General features: G+C 53.1%; 1 protein-coding gene across 4 annotated transcripts in view; it reads right to left on the bottom strand.

The window, feature by feature from the left end:
- Window positions 1-3,888: 3,888 nt before the first annotated feature.
- The window catches only part of HPCAL1 (hippocalcin like 1), a 117,024-nt gene continuing 102,472 nt past the window's right edge, over window positions 3,889-18,440 (bottom strand). For all 4 annotated transcript variants that reach the window (XM_070379098.1, XM_005911305.2, XM_070379097.1 and 1 more), the window contains 3 exons: window positions 9,929-10,324; window positions 7,017-7,122; window positions 3,889-4,780 (listed from right to left, as the gene is read on the bottom strand). In XM_070379098.1, coding sequence (XP_070235199.1) covers window positions 4,683-4,780; window positions 7,017-7,122; window positions 9,929-10,306 — 582 coding nt within the window. In that variant the 5' untranslated portion in view covers window positions 10,307-10,324 and the 3' untranslated portion in view covers window positions 3,889-4,682. The remainder of the gene's footprint in view (window positions 4,781-7,016; window positions 7,123-9,928; window positions 10,325-18,440) is intronic.

Here is an 18,440-nt window from a genome sequence, read left to right as displayed (position 1 = left end):
TGTGCTTCCCTCCCCGTTTTTGCATGGCCCTGGGTCCATGCTTTTCCTACCCCGGGTGCCTGGTCCCACCCTGGTTCTGGCCCCTCTCTGGAGAAGCCGTGAGCTGTTCGCAGCCCTTGCTCTGAGCTAGAGAGTCAGAGGGGCAGGTCCTGGCCCATAGGTATCCTTGCTCTCCCTCAAGGCCCTGCACCTGCCCGCCCCACCCCTGCGCCAGCTGACCTACAGGGTCAAAGGCAGCACCTCTGGCTCTCTGGGGCCCTGTCACATGTGTCCAGGGTCATGTAGTTACCAGTGGCCAGGCTGGGACCTGTCCCTCTGCCTCTGTGTCCAGGGCCCACTGGGTGCAGTTCCAGACCATAAGGTGGGCCCCCAATACTGAGTTTTTTAAAAAATTAGTATTTGGGTGGTGCTGAGTCTTTGTTGCTACTCAGGCTTTCTCTCGTTGCAGCGGGCAGGGGCCGTCTCATTGCAGGGGCTTCTCTTGTTGTTGGGCTCAGCAGTTGTGGCACGCCGGCTTAGTTGCTCGGTGGCATGTGGAATCTTCCCAGGCCAGGGATTGAACCCATGTCTCCTGCACTATCCACTATCCACTAACCCTATCCACTGTACCACTGGGGAACTCTCCAACACTAACTCTTCATTCATTCACTCACTCATAGAGCTTCGTTTTTTTTGCCTTTTTTTTTTTAAGCTGCACTGCTCAGCTTGTGGGACCTCATGACCCCAACCAGGGATCAAGCCAGGCTACTGCAGTGAAGGCCCGGAGTCCTAACCAGGAGGCCACCAAGGGAACACCCTGAGCAGCTAATGCAAAGCCAGGCTGGGCACTGGCTCCGGGGAGGGGAAGGAGTGAACTGTGAGGTCAGTTCAAGGGGAAGAGTGCGGTGAGCGAGGCAAGTGTGGGCACTGTGAGGGGTACCTGGGAGGGGTGGGGTGACCTTCTGGAAGAAAGTTTTCTGCTCCATTGGCATAGAGTCTTGGGAAAGGCAGGTGTGTGGGTGTCCACGACGTTCACAGAGGCCACAAGCTGCGGACAGGGGCCGGGGCTGCCCCCACTGTGAAAGCAGCCCTGGCCAGCTGGGACAGGGGGCTCAGGTCCCTCCCCAGCTGGCACCCGACACAGCCTCACACTGGTCCCCAGGGGCCACTCGCCTGCTGCTGAGGCAGGCTGGGCGTGTGGGACCCTCAACACCCAGTGTCTACGCGGGGTGTGCCTAGTGCACTGCCCCGCAGGACAGACACACACCCCACACTGGACCCCTGAGCCCCACCAAGCCCTGCCTGCAGAAACCACACTGCCTGTCGCCCTGCACACACACACACACACACACACACACACACACACACACACGGTGAAAGGGGCACTGTCGGGGGTGGGGGATAAGATAATCTGACTGGTTCTCCTTCTGCCATTAACTTCCTGGGACCCGAGGGGTATGGCCAGCTTCTAAGGGAGTCCCCGAGTCAGTGACGGGCCTGTGGGTGGTCCCTTCCCTTCCCTGGGGCAGGTCCTCATCGCCTACGACTCCCTAAGGAATCACCATGACTTCTGTGAGCTTCTGTTGGGGCAGGGCTCACCAGGACCCCAGATCCACGTCCTTCCCATTTGTGTGGAAGCACAGGGATGGTTACTTTATGTCCGTGTGACTGGGTCATTGGTGTCCTGACGGGTGGTTCGAGGCTATTCTGAGTGTGTCTGTGAGGGTGTTTCTGGATGAGGTTAACACTGCATTAGCAGACAGTACTGTAGGGCTTCCCACCAGGGTGACGACCTCATCCAAAGGGCCGACTAGAACAAAAGGCTGAACTGAAGCTCTGTTCTCTGCCTGGTGGTCTTGGGCTGGGACCGCGGGCTCCTGCCTTCAGACACAGATGGAACGAATGCCGTAGGCTCTCCTGGTCTCCAGCTGGCAGATCTTGGGACCATTCAGCCCCCATAATCCTATCAGCCAGTTTCTTATAAAGCCTCTCTCTTTCCTGCCCCCCTACCCCAACCCCGCCCCCCCACCCCAACCCCGCCCCCCATATATGTGAATATGTATTCAGAGGGAGGCGCTTCCCTGGTGGCTCAGTGGTAAAGAACCCACATGTAGGAGACATGGGGTTCAAATCCCGGGTCAGGAAGATCCCCTGGAGAAGGAAATGAAAACCCACTCCAATATTCTTGCCTGGGAAATCCCATGGACAGAAGGAGCCTGGCAGGCTACAGTCCATTGCTGCTGCTGTTACTGAGTCTCTCAGTCGTGACCAGCTCTTTGCAACCCCATGAACTGCAGCACGCCAGGCTTCCCTGTTCTTCACTATCTCCTGGAGTTTGCACAAACTCAAGTCCACTGATTCGGTGATATCTTCCAACCATCTCATCCTCTGTTGCCCCCTTCTCCTCCTGCCCTTAATCCTTCCCAGCATCAGGGTCTTTTCCAATGAGTCTGGTCTTTGCATCAGGTGGCCAAAGTGTCGGGGCTTCAGCTTCAGCATCAGCACTTCCAATGAATATTCAGGGTTGATTTCCTTTAGGATCAGTCTGTGGGGTTGCAAAAGTGACTTAGCAACTAAACACACACCACCACCGAGGGAGAGAGAGACACTCTGTCATCTGTTTCTGTGGCAAACCCTGCACCTGCAGACACTCCCATCTATGCCTCGTTACTGGGCAATATCCCATTAGTAGCACTGCAGCCTCCTCCGCACCCCTCCTCACGGCACCTTCAGATGCGGCCTCGTGGTGGCAAGCGCCCCAGGTCACCTGGCCTCCTGCTCTCATCTCATCCCTGTGGACACTGCCCGTGAAGGTTTGGACTTGGTGATGCCATTGACCGCAAAGGCACTAGCAGACGGGGCTCACACTTTCTATCGCAGGCATGGAGTCCTAAAAGATACTAAGATGACTAAAAACATCAAAACAGCTAGCGTCTCTGCTGTGGGGCAGCCTACATGCTCTGCCCACTTACCTTGATCACCTGCCTCTCTCCAGGTGAGACTCAAGAGCGGTCACCTGGCCGGTGCGCGGGTATGATGGACACTGGAACCAGAACCTCAGTCCTGTCCACACTTCCTGGTGCCACGCCCCCTGGGGGAGGGGTCCTTGTCACCCTGGGTGCCTCTAGCACCTCACACTCCAGGCCAAGGCACCGAGAAGTGAGGCTGGCCGGGGTGAGGCGGGCGGGAGAATTTTGGAAAGTTCTCTTCCCTTTTAAGGAAGAAATAAGCCAGGGCCACTTCTTGTCCTGTCTTGGAAGGCTCCTGTGTCAGTCGCACTTACCCTGCAGGGACTCCAAGGATTCAAGGGTGTGGATAGAAGCTGCCTCGGAGGCCAGGGGCAGGGTGGTGGGGCACTGGAAGGAACCAGGACACCCTCAGTGATGCCCCCAAGGTGTGGTGTCAGCCAGGCTGACAAGGAATGGGGCTTGCGGGCACGTGGTGCCCACCTGCCCACAGTTAAGGCCCCTTCTGCTGCTTCTGAGACCAGAAGCATCTCGATGGCCACAGCCTGAGAAACCAGGCCTGCCCGCTCTCCCGGCCGGTGCGGGTGCCCGGGGTCTCCGCCCTGTCATCGCTGGGGATGTGCAGTCTCACGACCTTGCTGATTAAACCACGGGGCTGGGCTGGGGGCGGGGGCAGAGAAGCTGGGGGGAGGGAGGGAAGGAGGCAGAAGCCTGGTCATCAAACCCCCGAGAATAGTCATGTTTTATTTCCATGTATGTCTTGACATTAGGCAGAGATGGAAGGAGAGGTTATACAGGATTAATAGACACCGTGACGGCTGCAGGGACACAGGAGCGGCCCAGTTGACAATGAGCAGCTGGACCCACTTGTCCAGAGAGCGCTCATGCCATGGCAGCTGAACAGGGGCTGTCGCGGGCCAACATAAGACTCAGACAACTCCCGTTTATTTGATCATTTTAATACAGGAAATGCCAGACCAATCAACAGGGAGGACAAGCCTCACAGAGACACCTGCGTTCACAACGCGGATGGGAGGGTCTCCACGGCCCTGGGCATGCATGCATGTCCTTTGGAGAAGGGCAGATTGAGGGCATAAATACCACAGAATAACCAGACTTGGGGGAGCCGGGGGGTGGGGAATCACAGGCCACGAGGGAACCACGCTTCAAAGGCAATCGAGGCATTAAATACGGAACCTACACGTTACATTTCACTTCACCGTACATATAATTTATATATTAAAAGAAAGGAGACCACGGTATATATACGTGCAAGCGGTTTTGGTCGGAGGAAACGAACGAGCTGGGTGGAGCCATGCACAGGGTGGGCTTGCCCGTCTCCTCTCCCTCTGTTCTTGTCCCCATCTTTCCCACAGCGTCACCTGCCATCACAGATCAATCGGCTGGCCTTGGCGCGATCTCAGAAAGTCCCACTGGTATCTTCGGCGTGTCCTCGGGGCTCCCTGTGGGCAGGAAGGTGCCCAGGCAGCAAGGACACCATGAGCCCTGCGCGTAAACACATCCCCGGGAAGTCGCCCTGGAGGGACCGGGGCGGGGAGGGGGTGGGAGGAGGCCAGGTGAGGAGTGGGGCGCAGCCGCCGGGCAGGCAGGTGCGGCGACATGTCGCCTGGCTGCCCCGGGAGAGCAGGGATGATTGAGGAGGCATCCACTTTTGCAAGCAAAGCTTAAATGGCAAGACAAGCCTGTGTTTCTCTGCACTGTCCAGACGCCAACCCTTTAGAACTGACTCGCACTGCTGGGGTCACACTGTAACAACCGGACGATGGACGGGTCGCTCTTGGCACCTTTGATGAATTCTTCTAGGGACAGTTTGCCTGCAGGAAGGAGGACGGGAAAAACAGGAGTTAGCCAGTGCTCGCTGTGTGCCACCCTCGGGAGAACACACGGACAGCTCCTGGGTCGGGGAAGCCTCCTGGGGTCCGAGTCTCGAGCCCTCCAGAAGAGGGATGCTGTCCAGGCTCCATGCACTTTGAAGGCATTTCTGGGAAAACCCGTTTGGCTTTCATTGATCACTGGTGGTACTTCACCCAGGATACAGATATGGGAGGGACCTAGGTTTGAAGCAGACCCTGCATTCTGGCAACCTGTGCCTTGGGGAACCTCTGTCTTGCCTCTGTAGCTGTAAAACGAAATAGAGCCAGTGACCCCAACACAGGAGTCTGGGGCCATGCCCAGCACACTGGTGGGCACTTAGCTCTGCCTCCACGGGCAAGCGACCCATCTCTCCACATCCCAGGGTCTTCACCTGTGTGTGGGGGGTCACAGCTACGCCTGTCTCAAAGGCGTGAACACTCCCAGAGCATCCCCAGCAGGAGACTAAACCACCCCAGGCTAAGGGATAGATTGGGAAGGGGAGCAGTCATCCCCCCAGCAGAAAAGGAGGCTCCTGGGATGATGCAGAGGGCTACTGGGCTTTGTGACTGTTCATACGGTTAACGGAGACTGTACCCTGACCACTCAGGGCAAGGGGCTTCCCATGTAGCTCAGTTGGTAAAGAATCTGCCTGCAGTACTGGAGACCTGGGTTTGATCCCTGGGTCAGGAAGATCCCCTGGAGAAGGAAATGGTAACCCACTCCAGTATCTTTGCCTGGAAAATCTCATGGACACAGGAGCCTGGTGGGCTGCAGTCCATGGGGGTCGCAAAGAGTCAGGCACGACTGAGTAATTAACACTTACTTACTCAGAGCAAGGAGCTAATGAAAGCACCGGCCTCGCCTCTGGGCAGAAAGCGGGGCTGGCAAGGGGCTGGGGCTCCCTGAGCACAGTCTGGTGTGCTCATCGGGATGCTCCTGGTGCTCCGCCAGACTCAGGACCCGTGGCCTCAGCGACTACCTGTGCTTTCCGAGCCGGGGCCGGGAAGGTGGGAAGGGTGTTGGGCAAACCCAGAGAAGGACGAGGGCCGAACTCTGCACACCCCTGCTTCACTCTTCTCTCCCCCAACATTGCCTCTCCAGCCCCCTCCCCAAGCTTCAGGGCCGATCCCCGGGCTCACAGGAGAAGTGCGGGCCCGTTCACGGACAGCCTAGGAAGATGCACAGAGCTGAGAGGTCAGAGCAGATCCTCTGGATCCTCGCAACCACAAGCGATTGAATTATTATCCCCATTTCACAGAAGAGGAAACAGAGGTTCGGAAAAGCCAAGACTGGTGGAACAGATCTATTGAACCCAAAGCCTGTGCCTTGCTACCCTGGAGGGTGGAAGACATGTTTTGAATCTGCCCAAAGGCCACGCCAGGCGCAAGGCCGTCTTGTCTTATGTTGATCGTGTTTTGAAAACTGTCTCCATGGGTAGATGCGCCTGCAGCCCCGCCGCACCCTCCCCTGCTGGCTCAGTCCTTGGCCTTCATCTGCAAACTGCACTTTAAGGTTTGGCCGGGGGGGTGGGGGGCTTTCCCATGCATTAGCTTATTTTCAACCCCCAAGCACAGTGCAGAGGATATTTTCTCTTTTTCTTTTCTAAATGCTGCATTTCTTTATCCTTCAAAAGCAAATCCGACATGGCTCTGGGGCTGCACTTCATGCGGATCCATCCTGTTTCATGGTTACCCTCCCCAGTGTGGACCCCAAAGAAGCTCACAGCCAAGGCAGAGAAGGAAACACGGGGCACATCCTCCCTGCCAGGCCCCCATGGCCGCCCCCCCGGAACCTACCACTTCTACTGTGGTGTGGTCCCAGCAAGCCTGGCACAGCTGCTACAGACCAGCACCTCCCGACAGAGTCGCCGGGGCCACTGGGGCCTGGAGGAGGGATGATGGGGGCCATCCATCCATCCACCACCCAGGACTCCTGATCCCAGCCCCTCGGGGGTCCAATGTGCCATGGGCACACCTGCCTCTTCTCCCCTGGGACATGCCCACACGCACGCAGTCTCCCCATTCTAGAAGTGAGGAGACTACCGCTCAGGGGGCAGGATACTGGACTCCAAAGCCCAGCTCTCAGCATAGTTGCACTGGCCAGCACTGGGCTGGGCAAGGTCCCAGAAGCTGCGGGGAAAGGCCCCAAACGCCTCTCTGCTCCCAGCAGTGTGGCACAGACATGCAGGGGTCCTACCGTCATTGTTGGTATCCATCTGCCTAAAAATCTTGTCTGTGCGTTTCTCCGGCGTGGACTCGTCCTCTGGCATCTTCATCACGGAGGACACCATTTTATATATCGCCTGCAAAGGGGCACACAGATGCGTGTGCTTAGAGGTTCCAGGTGCTCCTGGGGGGATGGGGCAGAGGCCTGATCTGTACCCCCTACCCTCGCCCACAGCAGGAGGAGAGGCCGGGCTGCCCACCAGCTCCAGGACCCTCCCCAGCTGGAATGTTCTGGGGCTTTTCCCAATAGCATGCATGCATATTGCAGACAGCACATGAGCAAAAGGAAGCCAGCCTCATTTACGTGAGGTTCAAGAACAGGTGAAATGACCCACTGTGACAGTGGCAAGACTGGGGCTGTCTGGGGGCGGGAGGTGGGACAGCTCTCAGACCTTCTGGGGCGGTGCTGGGGACGCTCCCTAACTCAATGGCCGTGACACGGACATATGTGTGCACAGTGCATCACGCGGCACACTTAGCCACAAATATTTGACGTTATTGCTGTACCTCGGTGAGAAGCAAAAAAGACATCCCCTGAAACTCACAGGGGAAACCATACCACCAGCCCCAGAAAGGACAGGCCTGGGGCCCATGGGTCTCTCCAGCAGGACCGAGAACCTTCTCTTCAGGATGCTGCCATCCGAGGGCTCGGCACCATGCAGGCCATCTCTGTCCAAGAGTCCAGGCCCAGTGGTGTGTGCGTGTGTGTATGTGCATCAGTGTGTGTGTGTGTGTGTGTCCAGGGCGCCATGATGAAGCTGGTGACCAGCAGCTCATCAGAGTAACATGCGATAGAGAGGGGGCTGTGCCACTGGGGGATTCTATGCGGAAATGGCTTGACTGATACTCTCATTCCTCAAACAACAGACCAAGAACAGCAGAAACCTGGAAGCTGTAATGTCTTAAAAAGCAGGTTTACAAAACCAAACCAAAAACAATGACTCCAAGTGAGGCTTCTCATATCTTTATACTCTGTACTCCTTGGTCCCTCTCCAACTGCAGGCAGGGGTGGCAAGGCCTCAGCACACAGCAAGTGTGTTTTTCAGGGCCTCCTGGGACAGGCCCCCCTCCTGGGACAGCGCCAGGCACTCGTCCGAGTGCAGAAGAGGCAGAGCCAAGACCCTCCCCATCTCTGCTGGGCTGTGATGCACTTGGAGCCCAGTCTGTTTTGATGAAGGTGTAGCAGCCAGGTGTCCTGCTTAGCATCTGCCGACATGGGGGGAAGGTGCTTAGGGTTTGGGAACTCGGTCTGGGAGCCTAGCAGTCAGATCCCATTTGGACAGGGAGGCACCCCTTACGGCTCTCACGGCTCTGCCACGTCTGTAAGCTTTGGCCTGGCCAGTTTGCTTGGCCAGTGACACAGGAGGGTAAGGGCCAGCAGGTAGGTCGGGACAGGCGATTCCCCGGAAGCAGACCTCTTCTTTCCACTACTGCTTGTTGCTAAGAGCCGGGACCAATGGCTGAAGGATGGTTTCCCTTGAACCTGAGCTGGTTTATTCTCATGGTGTGCAAACTACCTGTTTGGGAAATGGGTCAGGCTACTTGCTGCTGATCAAGGAGTTCCTGAGTTTGATAGCCTCTGTGTGTGGTTTAGTCCAGAAGTTTCTACTGTGTGGACTAGAGAACACCTCCTCTGAGGAATTCTAGAACTGAGTTCCCAGGCTCCAGGAGTGGGGGTGCAGGGGGTGGGAACCCAGGGAGCGGAGGCTCTGTGGCTCTCTACCACACACCCGGGAACCCGGGGAAGTGAACAAAACTTGGTTTCTTGCCAGAAAACAGCTTCCCCGCCAGAGTCGTTGGCAGGAGAGAAGAGCTTTCTGAAGTGGTGCTTCCTGGGCCAGAGCTTATTCAGTCACCACTGATGTTTCAGTCTGGCTTTACAACTGTGTGTTCCTGAGGGCCTGACAAGCTGTCTGTTACATTTTTAAATAGGGGAATATGAAAAGGTCTTGGCGGTGCCTTTCGCAAGTGTCAAGGGTCCTCTCCATTATAATTCCCAGCTCTGTTACTTTGGCCACCTGATGTGAAGAGCCGACTCATTGGAAAAGACCCTGATGCTGGGAAAGATTGAAGGCAGGGCAGGAAATGAAGGGGATGACAGAGGACGAGACAGTTGGATGGCATCACTGACTCAATGGACATGAGTTAGAGCAAACTCTTGAGAGATAGTGAAGGACAGGGAAGCCTGGCATGCTGTCATCCACGGGTTTGCAAAGAGTTGGACATGACTAAGTGACTGAACAACAACTGGTAACTCTCAGGAAATCACACTCCCGCACTGCCCCACCCCGCAACCATACCTAGTCTCAGAGTTTGTGAATGCTCAGAATGACACCCCCTCGCCTTAGAACTGGGGATACCACAGCTCATCAACTGCATGTAGGCCAGGGCTTTTGTACCACCAATGATCGGTAAACAAGGTCCTTCTCCTGCATTGGCAGGTGGGTTCTTTACCACTAGCTCCACCATAGCTCAGTCGGTAAAGAATCTGCCTGTGATACAGGAGACCCGGGTTCAATTCCTGGGCTGGGAAGATCCCCCTGGAGAAAGAAATGACAACCCACTCCAATATTCTTGCCTCGAGAATCCTATGGACAGAGGAGCCTGCACGCTACACAGTCCATGGGGTCGCAAGAGTCAGAGAGGACTTAGCGACTAAACCGCTGCTGCCACCACCTGGGAAGCCCAACAGTGGCTCTTCTCATCACCATCTGCCCGCTGGCCAGGTGACAGCCAGTCATTTTCTGAAGGGCAGGAAAGAGGGGCAGGCAGCCACGTGGCCCCGAAGGTCCAGAGGCGGGCCGAGGAGTAGCGCATGGTCCCCGAGTGGACGGGGTCTGCCGAGGCCCCGCCCCCGGGGCCGGCCCCGCCCCCTGGGCGCACCTGCACGATCTCCAGCATCTCGCTGCGGCTGATGTAGCCGTTGCCGTCGAGGTCATACATGCTGAAGGCCCACTTGAGCTTCTGCTCCAGCTTGCCCCGCGAGGTCACGCTCAGCGCGATGATGAACTCCCTGAAGTCGATGGTGCCGTCGCCATTGGTGTCAAAGGTGCGGAAGACGTGCTCGGCGAACTTGGAAGCGTCGCCGTAGGGGAAGAAGTTGGCATAGATCTTCTTGAACTCGTCCACGGTCAGGTGGCCGGTGGGGCAGTCCTTGAGGAAGCCCTTGTACCACTCCTGCAGCTCATGGTCTGTGAACTCCGTGTTCTCCCGCAGGTCCTGCAGCACTTCGGGTCGCAGCTTGCTGTTTTGCTTGCCCATGGCGGCCGGTGGGGATACCTGCAAGACAGAAGCCGGGCTGGAGATGGGGTGGGCAGGGTGCAGGGGAGGGATCCCCACCTCCCACGGCCGCCCATCGGGTCAGAGGACTGTCCCCTGAGTGTCCCCCACCAGTGGCCCGAGAGGTCTGACTCCGGCCTTCACGGTGATGAGCCGTCCCCAGTATGTGTAGGACCCCTGCAGGGAGGGGGACCCTTAGTCTGTGTACCAAGAGGAAGGTCGGGTGCTCCAGTGGAATCAGGACCGGCTGCCTCGCACTGCAAGATCTATCCTGACCTCCAGAATTGGAAATGTGGAGAAAACAGCCACATAAAATCAATGGGAATGAGGCCCTCACCCCTGGGAATGAGTGCCCAGCACGGTTTGTACAATCCTGGAGGCTGAAACCCTTCTCATCACCTTCATCAGCTCCCAGCCAAACTGTCACCCTGACTGCAGCACACACCCCCTGTTCTGAGCATTTCTTTCCTCTTTCAGGCACCGCGTTCTGATTTTATCCTTAGAACAGGCATCCAGAAACTTTTAAGGAATCCCTTCTTGTTTTGGCCTCTGAGAAACCTATGGTTGGGAGCACTGTGTGGATCTGGAATTAGCACCAAGAGGATGTATCCAGTGTGCATAGTAAAGTCCCAGGCAACTGCAGGCATGCAAACGCATGCTCTCCATGGAGTTTTCCCCTAACGCCTGCACAGAAGACTGACCCTGCATGCATGCTACATTGCTTCAGTCATGTCTGACTCTTTGTGACCCCATGGACTGTAGCCTGCCAGGCTCCTCTGTCCACGGGATTCTCCAGGCAAGTATACGGGAGTGGGTTGCCATGTCCTCCTCCAGGGGAGCTTTCCAACTCCAGGATCGAATCCACATCTCCTGTGTCTCCTGCATTGCAGGTGGACTCCTTACCACTGAACCACCAAGGAAGCCCTTTCGAAGCATACAGAACAGAAAATGAAAACAAAGGGTTTTCTGGCTTCCCTGGTATCTCAGCAATAAAGAATCCCCCTGCCAATGCAGGAGACACAAGTTCGATCCCTGGTCAGGGGAGATCCCTCATGCCACAGAGCAACTAAGCCTGTGTGCCACAACTACTGAGCCTGTGCTCTAAAGCCAGGAGCTGTGACTACTGAGCCCACCTACCCCAGCTACTGCAGCCTGTGTGCTCTAGAGCCCACAACAGGAGAAGCCTGAGCACCACACCTAGAGAGTAGGTCCTGCTCTCTGCAACTAAAGGGAAGCTGGAGCAGCAATGAAGACCCAAATAGCCAAACATAAATAAAATTATAAAAAACACACAAAGGGTTTTCCACCCTCGTCACAGAGGTAACCACCTTGAACTGCTTTTTTTCTTTTTTTAGCATCTTATCATCTTAAAAAAATTTTTTTTGGCCACACTGTGCAGTGTGGGGGATTTAGTACCCAACTAGGGGATTGAACCTGAGCCCCCTGAACTGGGAGCACAGAGTCTTAACCACTGGACTGCCAGGGAAGTCTCTCGAACTGCTTCTTAACCTTTATGAATCCTAAACATTATGTACTGAATCCCCATTTGGAAAGATATTCAATGCAGTTCACATATTTCCCCTAGCAATTCCTTTTTCTTCAATCTCCTCCCAGGTTTTACTAGTTTTATACACGTCACTATTTTTACTTTATGACTTTAAGTTTACATACATTTAAATTTACAGAAATTTAAATTATAGAAAAGTTCCTTTTCTAACCCCCAGGTGGGGGTGGGGGTGGGAATATCTTTCAAAATTACAAACATGTTGCCATGGACACAGCAACCCCACTTCTAGAAACACATCTAGAGATGCTCCCACCCATGCCAATAGCTTGTGTACAGCACAGCCACTTCCAGGCTTCCTCAGTGGCTCAAAGGTAAAGAATCCACTTGCAACTCAGAAGACACAGGAGACCCTGGCTTGATCCCTGGGTCAGGAAGATCTGGAGGAGGGCATGGCAACCCCCTCCAGTATTCTTGCCTGGAGAGTCCCATGGACAGAAGAGCCTGGTGGGCTACAGTCCATGGGGTCTCAAAGAGTCAGACACGCCTGAAGCGATGCCGCACAGCACACAGACCACTGCCTGCACTATTGTCTGTAATAATGAACAACCCAGACATCTGTCATTGCGATCGATGCAAAATAATCTTCAAGATGTATTTTTAAGTGAAAAGAAAAGGCGCAGGACAGCACACAGAATTTGCCACTGTTTGTGAAAGAAAGAGAAAATCTACGTGTGTTGTTCATACTCAGAATGACTTCTTGGGAAATGATAACACTGACCACAGAAAGAGAGATGGCTGATAGACAAGGGTCACATGGCGAGTTTTTACTGTAAATCTTTTTGTAACTTCAAATGTGGAACTCTGTAGTTTTATAAAAAAAAAAAAACACACACACACACACATAAGAATCCTCTATGTCTCGGTCCAGCAAAATGACAGGGATCTCTTGATTCTCTGGGAGATTAAGTTATTAATCCCCCTTTTAATCTCCCTCTCCTCCCCTCCCCCTTCCACATCCGCTTCTGTCCTGCGTGGGAACCATGACTTTCACAGGGTCAGGGTTTACCCTCTCCACTTTCCGTTCTGCTTTACCTGTTGGTTGATCCTCGCAAGTGGAAACCAGCAAGTCGCTATGGAAATTGGTTGTCAGTTTCCGATGGCCCCCAGCACCTTCCACCCCCCACAACCCTACTCCCACCCCAGGGCTCCCAGGCTCGACCTAAGATGCCCTGCAGATTGCACATGTCCACCTCCGTATTTCCTGCACTAAAAGGCTGATCTGTGATCCTTTGCTCAGTTCAGCTGCTCTCAAGGCTTTGTATTTGCCACGCTCCTCTCAGTTCTGAGTCTTCCAGCCAGCGGCTGCAGGGAGGGAGAGGAGTGGTTTGTCTCAGATGTCTCTCCTTCTGCCTCCCACCTTTGGCTTCCAAGGCAGCCACCCATGTGCAGAGGGGGCTGCAATGTGGAGGGTCTCACCGCACCCACCCACCGTCGCTCTTCACTCCTTCCGCTGAGACCCGAGGCTGTTCTGTTGGTGGCGTGCGTCCACGTGTCCAGAAAGGCCGGCAGAGAGGGCCAGCTGCTGTCACGGACTGAACTGCTGCCCACAAATTCACACACTGACCTCCTAACTCCTGGACCTCAGGATGTGGCTGTATTTGGAGACACAACCCTCAGAGTGATCATTAAGATAAAAGAGGCCATGGGAATTCCCTGGCAATGGTGAGGACTCTGCACTTCCCATGCAAGGGGGTGGGGGGCAAGAGTTTGATCCCTGGTTGGGGAACTAACTTCTCATATGGTGCGGTGAGGCCAAAAGTATTTAAAAACCAATCTGACTGGTGCCCTTGAATAGAGGAGCTTGGGATGCAGACCCAGAGGAAAGGCCACGTGAGGACACAGGGAGACGGCTGTCGATGGGCCAAGAAAGGCCTCGGAAGGAGCCAGGCCTGCTGACACCTTGACCTCAGATGTTCGGCCTCCCAGAACTGTGAGAGAATACATTTCTGTTTTTGAAGCTGTCCAGTGTACTGTGCTAAGACAGCTGCCCAGGGAACTGAGCTGATAACACGTGGCATCAATGTCTGTGGGGCAGAACCCTGTGTTAGGGGCCTTGTGGTTCCAAAAGGCTTAACTCCTGACCTGCCAGCATCAAGGACAACCACAAGAAGGTCCTTGGACGTGGGACACTTTTGTTTTTAATCAGACACCTCGCCTGTATTCGTCCCGCTTCACCAGGGAGGAAGCTGACCGGGAGGCTCCGGAGGCAAAGCTGGCCCTCGGACCTGATCATCTGGCCCCATCTCACAACTTCCTGGGGGCAGCTAGGGGAGGAAGGGCCTGGGGAGGGCGGGAGGACAACGTGGTCATGAACATGGCCTTCCTGGCCGCCTTGATAGTCAACGCACATCCTTTCCCTAAAGCATTCCTTCTCATCATGGAAACGAGCCACCTCTGGGAAGCTCTGGGCTCCGAGAGCTCAGGGTCGGTCCTTTCACATCTTTTTTTTTGTGGCTGCATGGCACAGCCTGCAGGACCTTAGTTCCCTGAGCCTGGATCGAACCCTGGGCCCTGGCAGTGACAGCACCGAGCCCTGAACACTGGACTGCCAGCGAATTCCCAGGATCAGTCCCTTTAGAATCCATTTGCCTCAGTGAAAACCAAACCGCCGCTCAGAACCATGGTATCAGATGGCCTCAGAACGTGCTGGCGATTTGTATTCTTTAAGATCCACAAGATGCCAAACTCCTAATTCCTCCTCCGCCTGATGTGACAAATGTTTATGGAGAGGAAGATGTTTATGGAGAGGAAGATGTTTATGGAGAGGAAGATGTTTATGGGGAGGAAGATGTTTATGGAGAGGAAGGGACCATATCGGGGATGGGACAAGGACGGTCAATACAACTGCTAGGAGGTGACAGCCAGGGGCTCCAAGGTCTGCCTGGGGAGGCTTCAGCTTTCCCAGCCCTTCTCACGTGTCCCTGCAGGCAGATATGTGAGGCTTCAGAGTCCTCTTCCCTCCCCGGGCCTGGCTCAGAGTGTGCATCAATGTGGGGGGAGTGGGTCTTCCCGCCGTGGTGGTGGTGGTCCTGGTTGTGTACACAGATGTACACACACCTGCTAACTCTGGAGGCAGGTAAGTGTGTTAGTCACTCAGTCGTGTCTGACTCTTTTTGACCCCTGTGGACTATAGCCCGCCAGGCTCCTCTTTCCATGGGCTTCTCCAGGAAAGAGTACTGGGGCGGGTTGCCATTTCCTTGTCCAGGGGATCTTCCTCACCTAGGGATCGAACCCAGGCTTCCTGCACTGCAGGCAGATTCTTTACTATCTGAGCCACCAGGGAAGCAGTTTCTGGCAAAGCTGGCATTCCAGCAGAGCCTTGATGCATCCTGGCCCCTCTGGGGGGAGCCCTTCCTGAGGGTTCTGGGGCTCACCGGATGGCAGGACTCTGCGATGGGTGTATCAGGCATGGATCCTGCCTTTGAACAGAGTTCCCCAAGGCCGGAGCGCATGGAAGGCAGCATCGGTCCACTGCAGCATCAAAAACCCCACCACGGTCATTCTAACTGCAGCTGCAGTTCATCAAGCACTCAAGCTGGGCCAGGGGCTGTGCAGATCATTTTATAAATGGTGAAACCGAGGCTTGGGGGTGGTAAGTAACTTTCCCTGGGTCCCACAGCTGTTGGAGCTGGGATGTGACCAGGATGTGACCAGGAGTCCATCTTGAGCTTGACCACAGAGCTCAACAATTGACCTTGAACCCTGGGAGGTGGTCAGAGCAGGCCTGGCACTCCCAGCTGTAGAGAGAAGAAAAGCAAGGTGGGGAGAATTTGAGGGATGTGTTTAGGAAACAAAAAGATAAATTTTACTTGGGAGGGGGGAAACTATCAAGAAACCGTGGGTGGAAAAACATGTTTTCCTACCATTGTCTTGAAGGTTGAGTGACTAACATCTGCGGCTGTCAAAGTCAGGGCTGATGGGAGACCACATTTTTTAGGACGGTATGGCAGGAATCCATCACTGAGTTTCCAGTCTCCTTTAGGGAGACCTCACAGCTCCGAAGTAGGGACCCCCCACCTCTGCTTTGATTTCTTGACCACACTCAGTCAGCTGAATTAAAGGGCTGACTTAGAGAGTTACCCTTTAAAAGTCAGTAGCATGTACTTATGCCGTAGGACACTGAATGATGAACTCCTCAGATCAGTAGGTGACTAATACGCTACTGGAGATCAGTGGAGAAATAACTCCAGAAAGAATGAAGAGATGGAGCCAAAGCAAAAACAACACCCAGTCATCGATGTGAATGGTAATGGAAGTAAAGTCTGATGCTGTAAAGAGCAGTATTGCACAGGAACCTGGAATGTTAGGTCCATGAATCAAGGCAAGTTGGAAGTGGTCAAACAGGAGATGGCAAGAGTGAACATCAACATTTTAGGAGTCAGTGAACTAAAATAGACTGGAATGGGTGAATTTAACTCAGATGACTATTATAGCTACTACTGTGGGCAGGAATCCCTTAGAAGAAATGGAGTAGCCATCATAGTCAACAAGAGTCCAAAATGTAGTACTTGGATGCAATCTCAAAAATGACAGAATGATATCTGTTCATTTCCAAGGCAAACCATTCAATATTACAATAATTCAAGTCTATGCCCCAACCACTAATGCCAAAGAAGCTGAAGTTGAATGGTTCTATGAAGACCTACAAGACCTTCTAGAACTAACACCCCCAAAATATGTCCTTTTCATTACAGGGAACTGGAATGCAAAAGTAGGAAGTCAAGAAATACCTGGAATAACAGGCAAATTAGGCCTTGGAGTACAGAATGAAGCAGGGCAAAGGCTAATAGAGTTTTGCCAAGAGAACACACTGGTCATAGCAAACACCCTCTTCCAGCAACACAAGAGAAGACTCTACACATGGACATCACCAGATGGTCAACACCGAAATCAGACTGATTACATTCTTTGCAGCCAAAGATGGAGAAGCTCTATACAGTCAGTAAAAACAAGACTGGGAGCTGACTGTGGCTCAGACCATGAACTCCTTATTGCCAAATTCAGACTTAAATTGAAGAAAGTAGGGAAAACCACTAGACCACTCAGGTATGACCTAAATCAAATCCCTTATGATTATACAGTGGAAGTGAGAAATAGATGTAAGGGACTAGATCTGATAGATACAGTGCCTGAAGAACTATAGACTGAAGTTCGTGACACTGTACAGGAGACAGGGATCAAGACCATCCCCAAGAAAAAGAAATGCAAAAAGGCAAAACGGTTGTCTAAGGAGGCCTTACAAATAGCTGTGAAAAGAAGAGAAGCAGAAGGCAAAGGAGAAAAGGAAAGATATACCCATTTGAATGCAGAGTTCCAAAGAATAGCAAGGAGAGATAAGAAAGCCTTCCTCAGTGATCAGTGTAAAGAATTAGTGGAAAACAATAGGATGGGAAAGACTAGAGATCTCTTCAAGAAAATCAGAGATACCAAGGGAACATTTCATGCAAAGATGGGCACAATAAAGGACAGAAATGAATGGTAGGGACCTAACAGAAGCAGAAGATATTAAGAAGAGGTGGCAAAAATACACAGAAGAACTATACAAAAAAGATCTTCACAACCCAGATAATCACGATGGTATGATCACTCACCTAGAGCCAGACATCATGGAATGTGAAGTCAAGTGGGCCTTAGAAAGCATCACTACAAACAAAGCTAGTGGAGGTGATGGAATTCCAGTTGAGCTATTTCAAATCCTAAAAGATGATGCTGTGAAAGTGCTGCACTCAATATGCCAGCAAATTTGGAAATCTCAGCAGTGGCCACAGGTCTGGAAAAGGTCAGTTTTCATTTCAATCCTAAAGAAAAGCAATGCCAAAGAATGCTCAAACTACCACATAATTGCACTCAACTCACACGCTAGCAAAGTAATGCTCAAAATTCCCCGCCAGGCTTCAGCAATACATGAACCATGAACTTCCAGATGTTCAAGCTGGATTTAGAAAAGGCAGAGGAACCAGAGATCAAATTGCCAACATCCGCTGGATCATCGAAAAGGCAAGAGAGTTCCAGAAAAACATCTATTTCTGCTTTATTGACTATGCCAAAGCTTTCGACTGTGTGGATCACAACAAACTGTGGAAAATTCTTCAAGAGATGGGAATACCAGACCACCTTACCTGCCTCTTGAGAAATATGTATGCAGGTCAGGAAGCAACAGTTAGAAGTGGACATGGAACAACAGACTGGATCCAAGTTGGGAAAGGGGTATGTAAAGGCTGTATATTGTCATCCCGCTTATTTAACTTATATGCAGAGTACCTCATGAGAAATACTGGGCTGGAGGAAGCACAAGCTGGAATCAAGATTGCCGGGAGAAATATCAATAACCTCAGATATGCAGATGACACCACCCTTTTGGCAGAAAATGAAGAGGAACTAAAGAGCCTCTTGATGAAAGTGAAAGAGGAGAGTGAAGAAGTTGGCTTATAGCTCAAAATTCAGAAAACTAAGATCATGGCATCTGGTCCCATCACTTCATGGCAAATAGATGGGAAAATAGTGGAAACAATGGCTGACTTTATTTTTCTGGGCTCCAAAACCACTGCA

Source organism: Bos mutus, chromosome 11 (assembly GCF_027580195.1).
Source record: "Bos mutus isolate GX-2022 chromosome 11, NWIPB_WYAK_1.1, whole genome shotgun sequence".
Classification (NCBI taxonomy): domain Eukaryota; kingdom Metazoa; phylum Chordata; class Mammalia; order Artiodactyla; family Bovidae; genus Bos; species Bos mutus.
The sequence above is the reverse complement of the archived record's forward strand: the minus strand, read 5'-3'. Positions and strand labels throughout refer to the sequence as shown.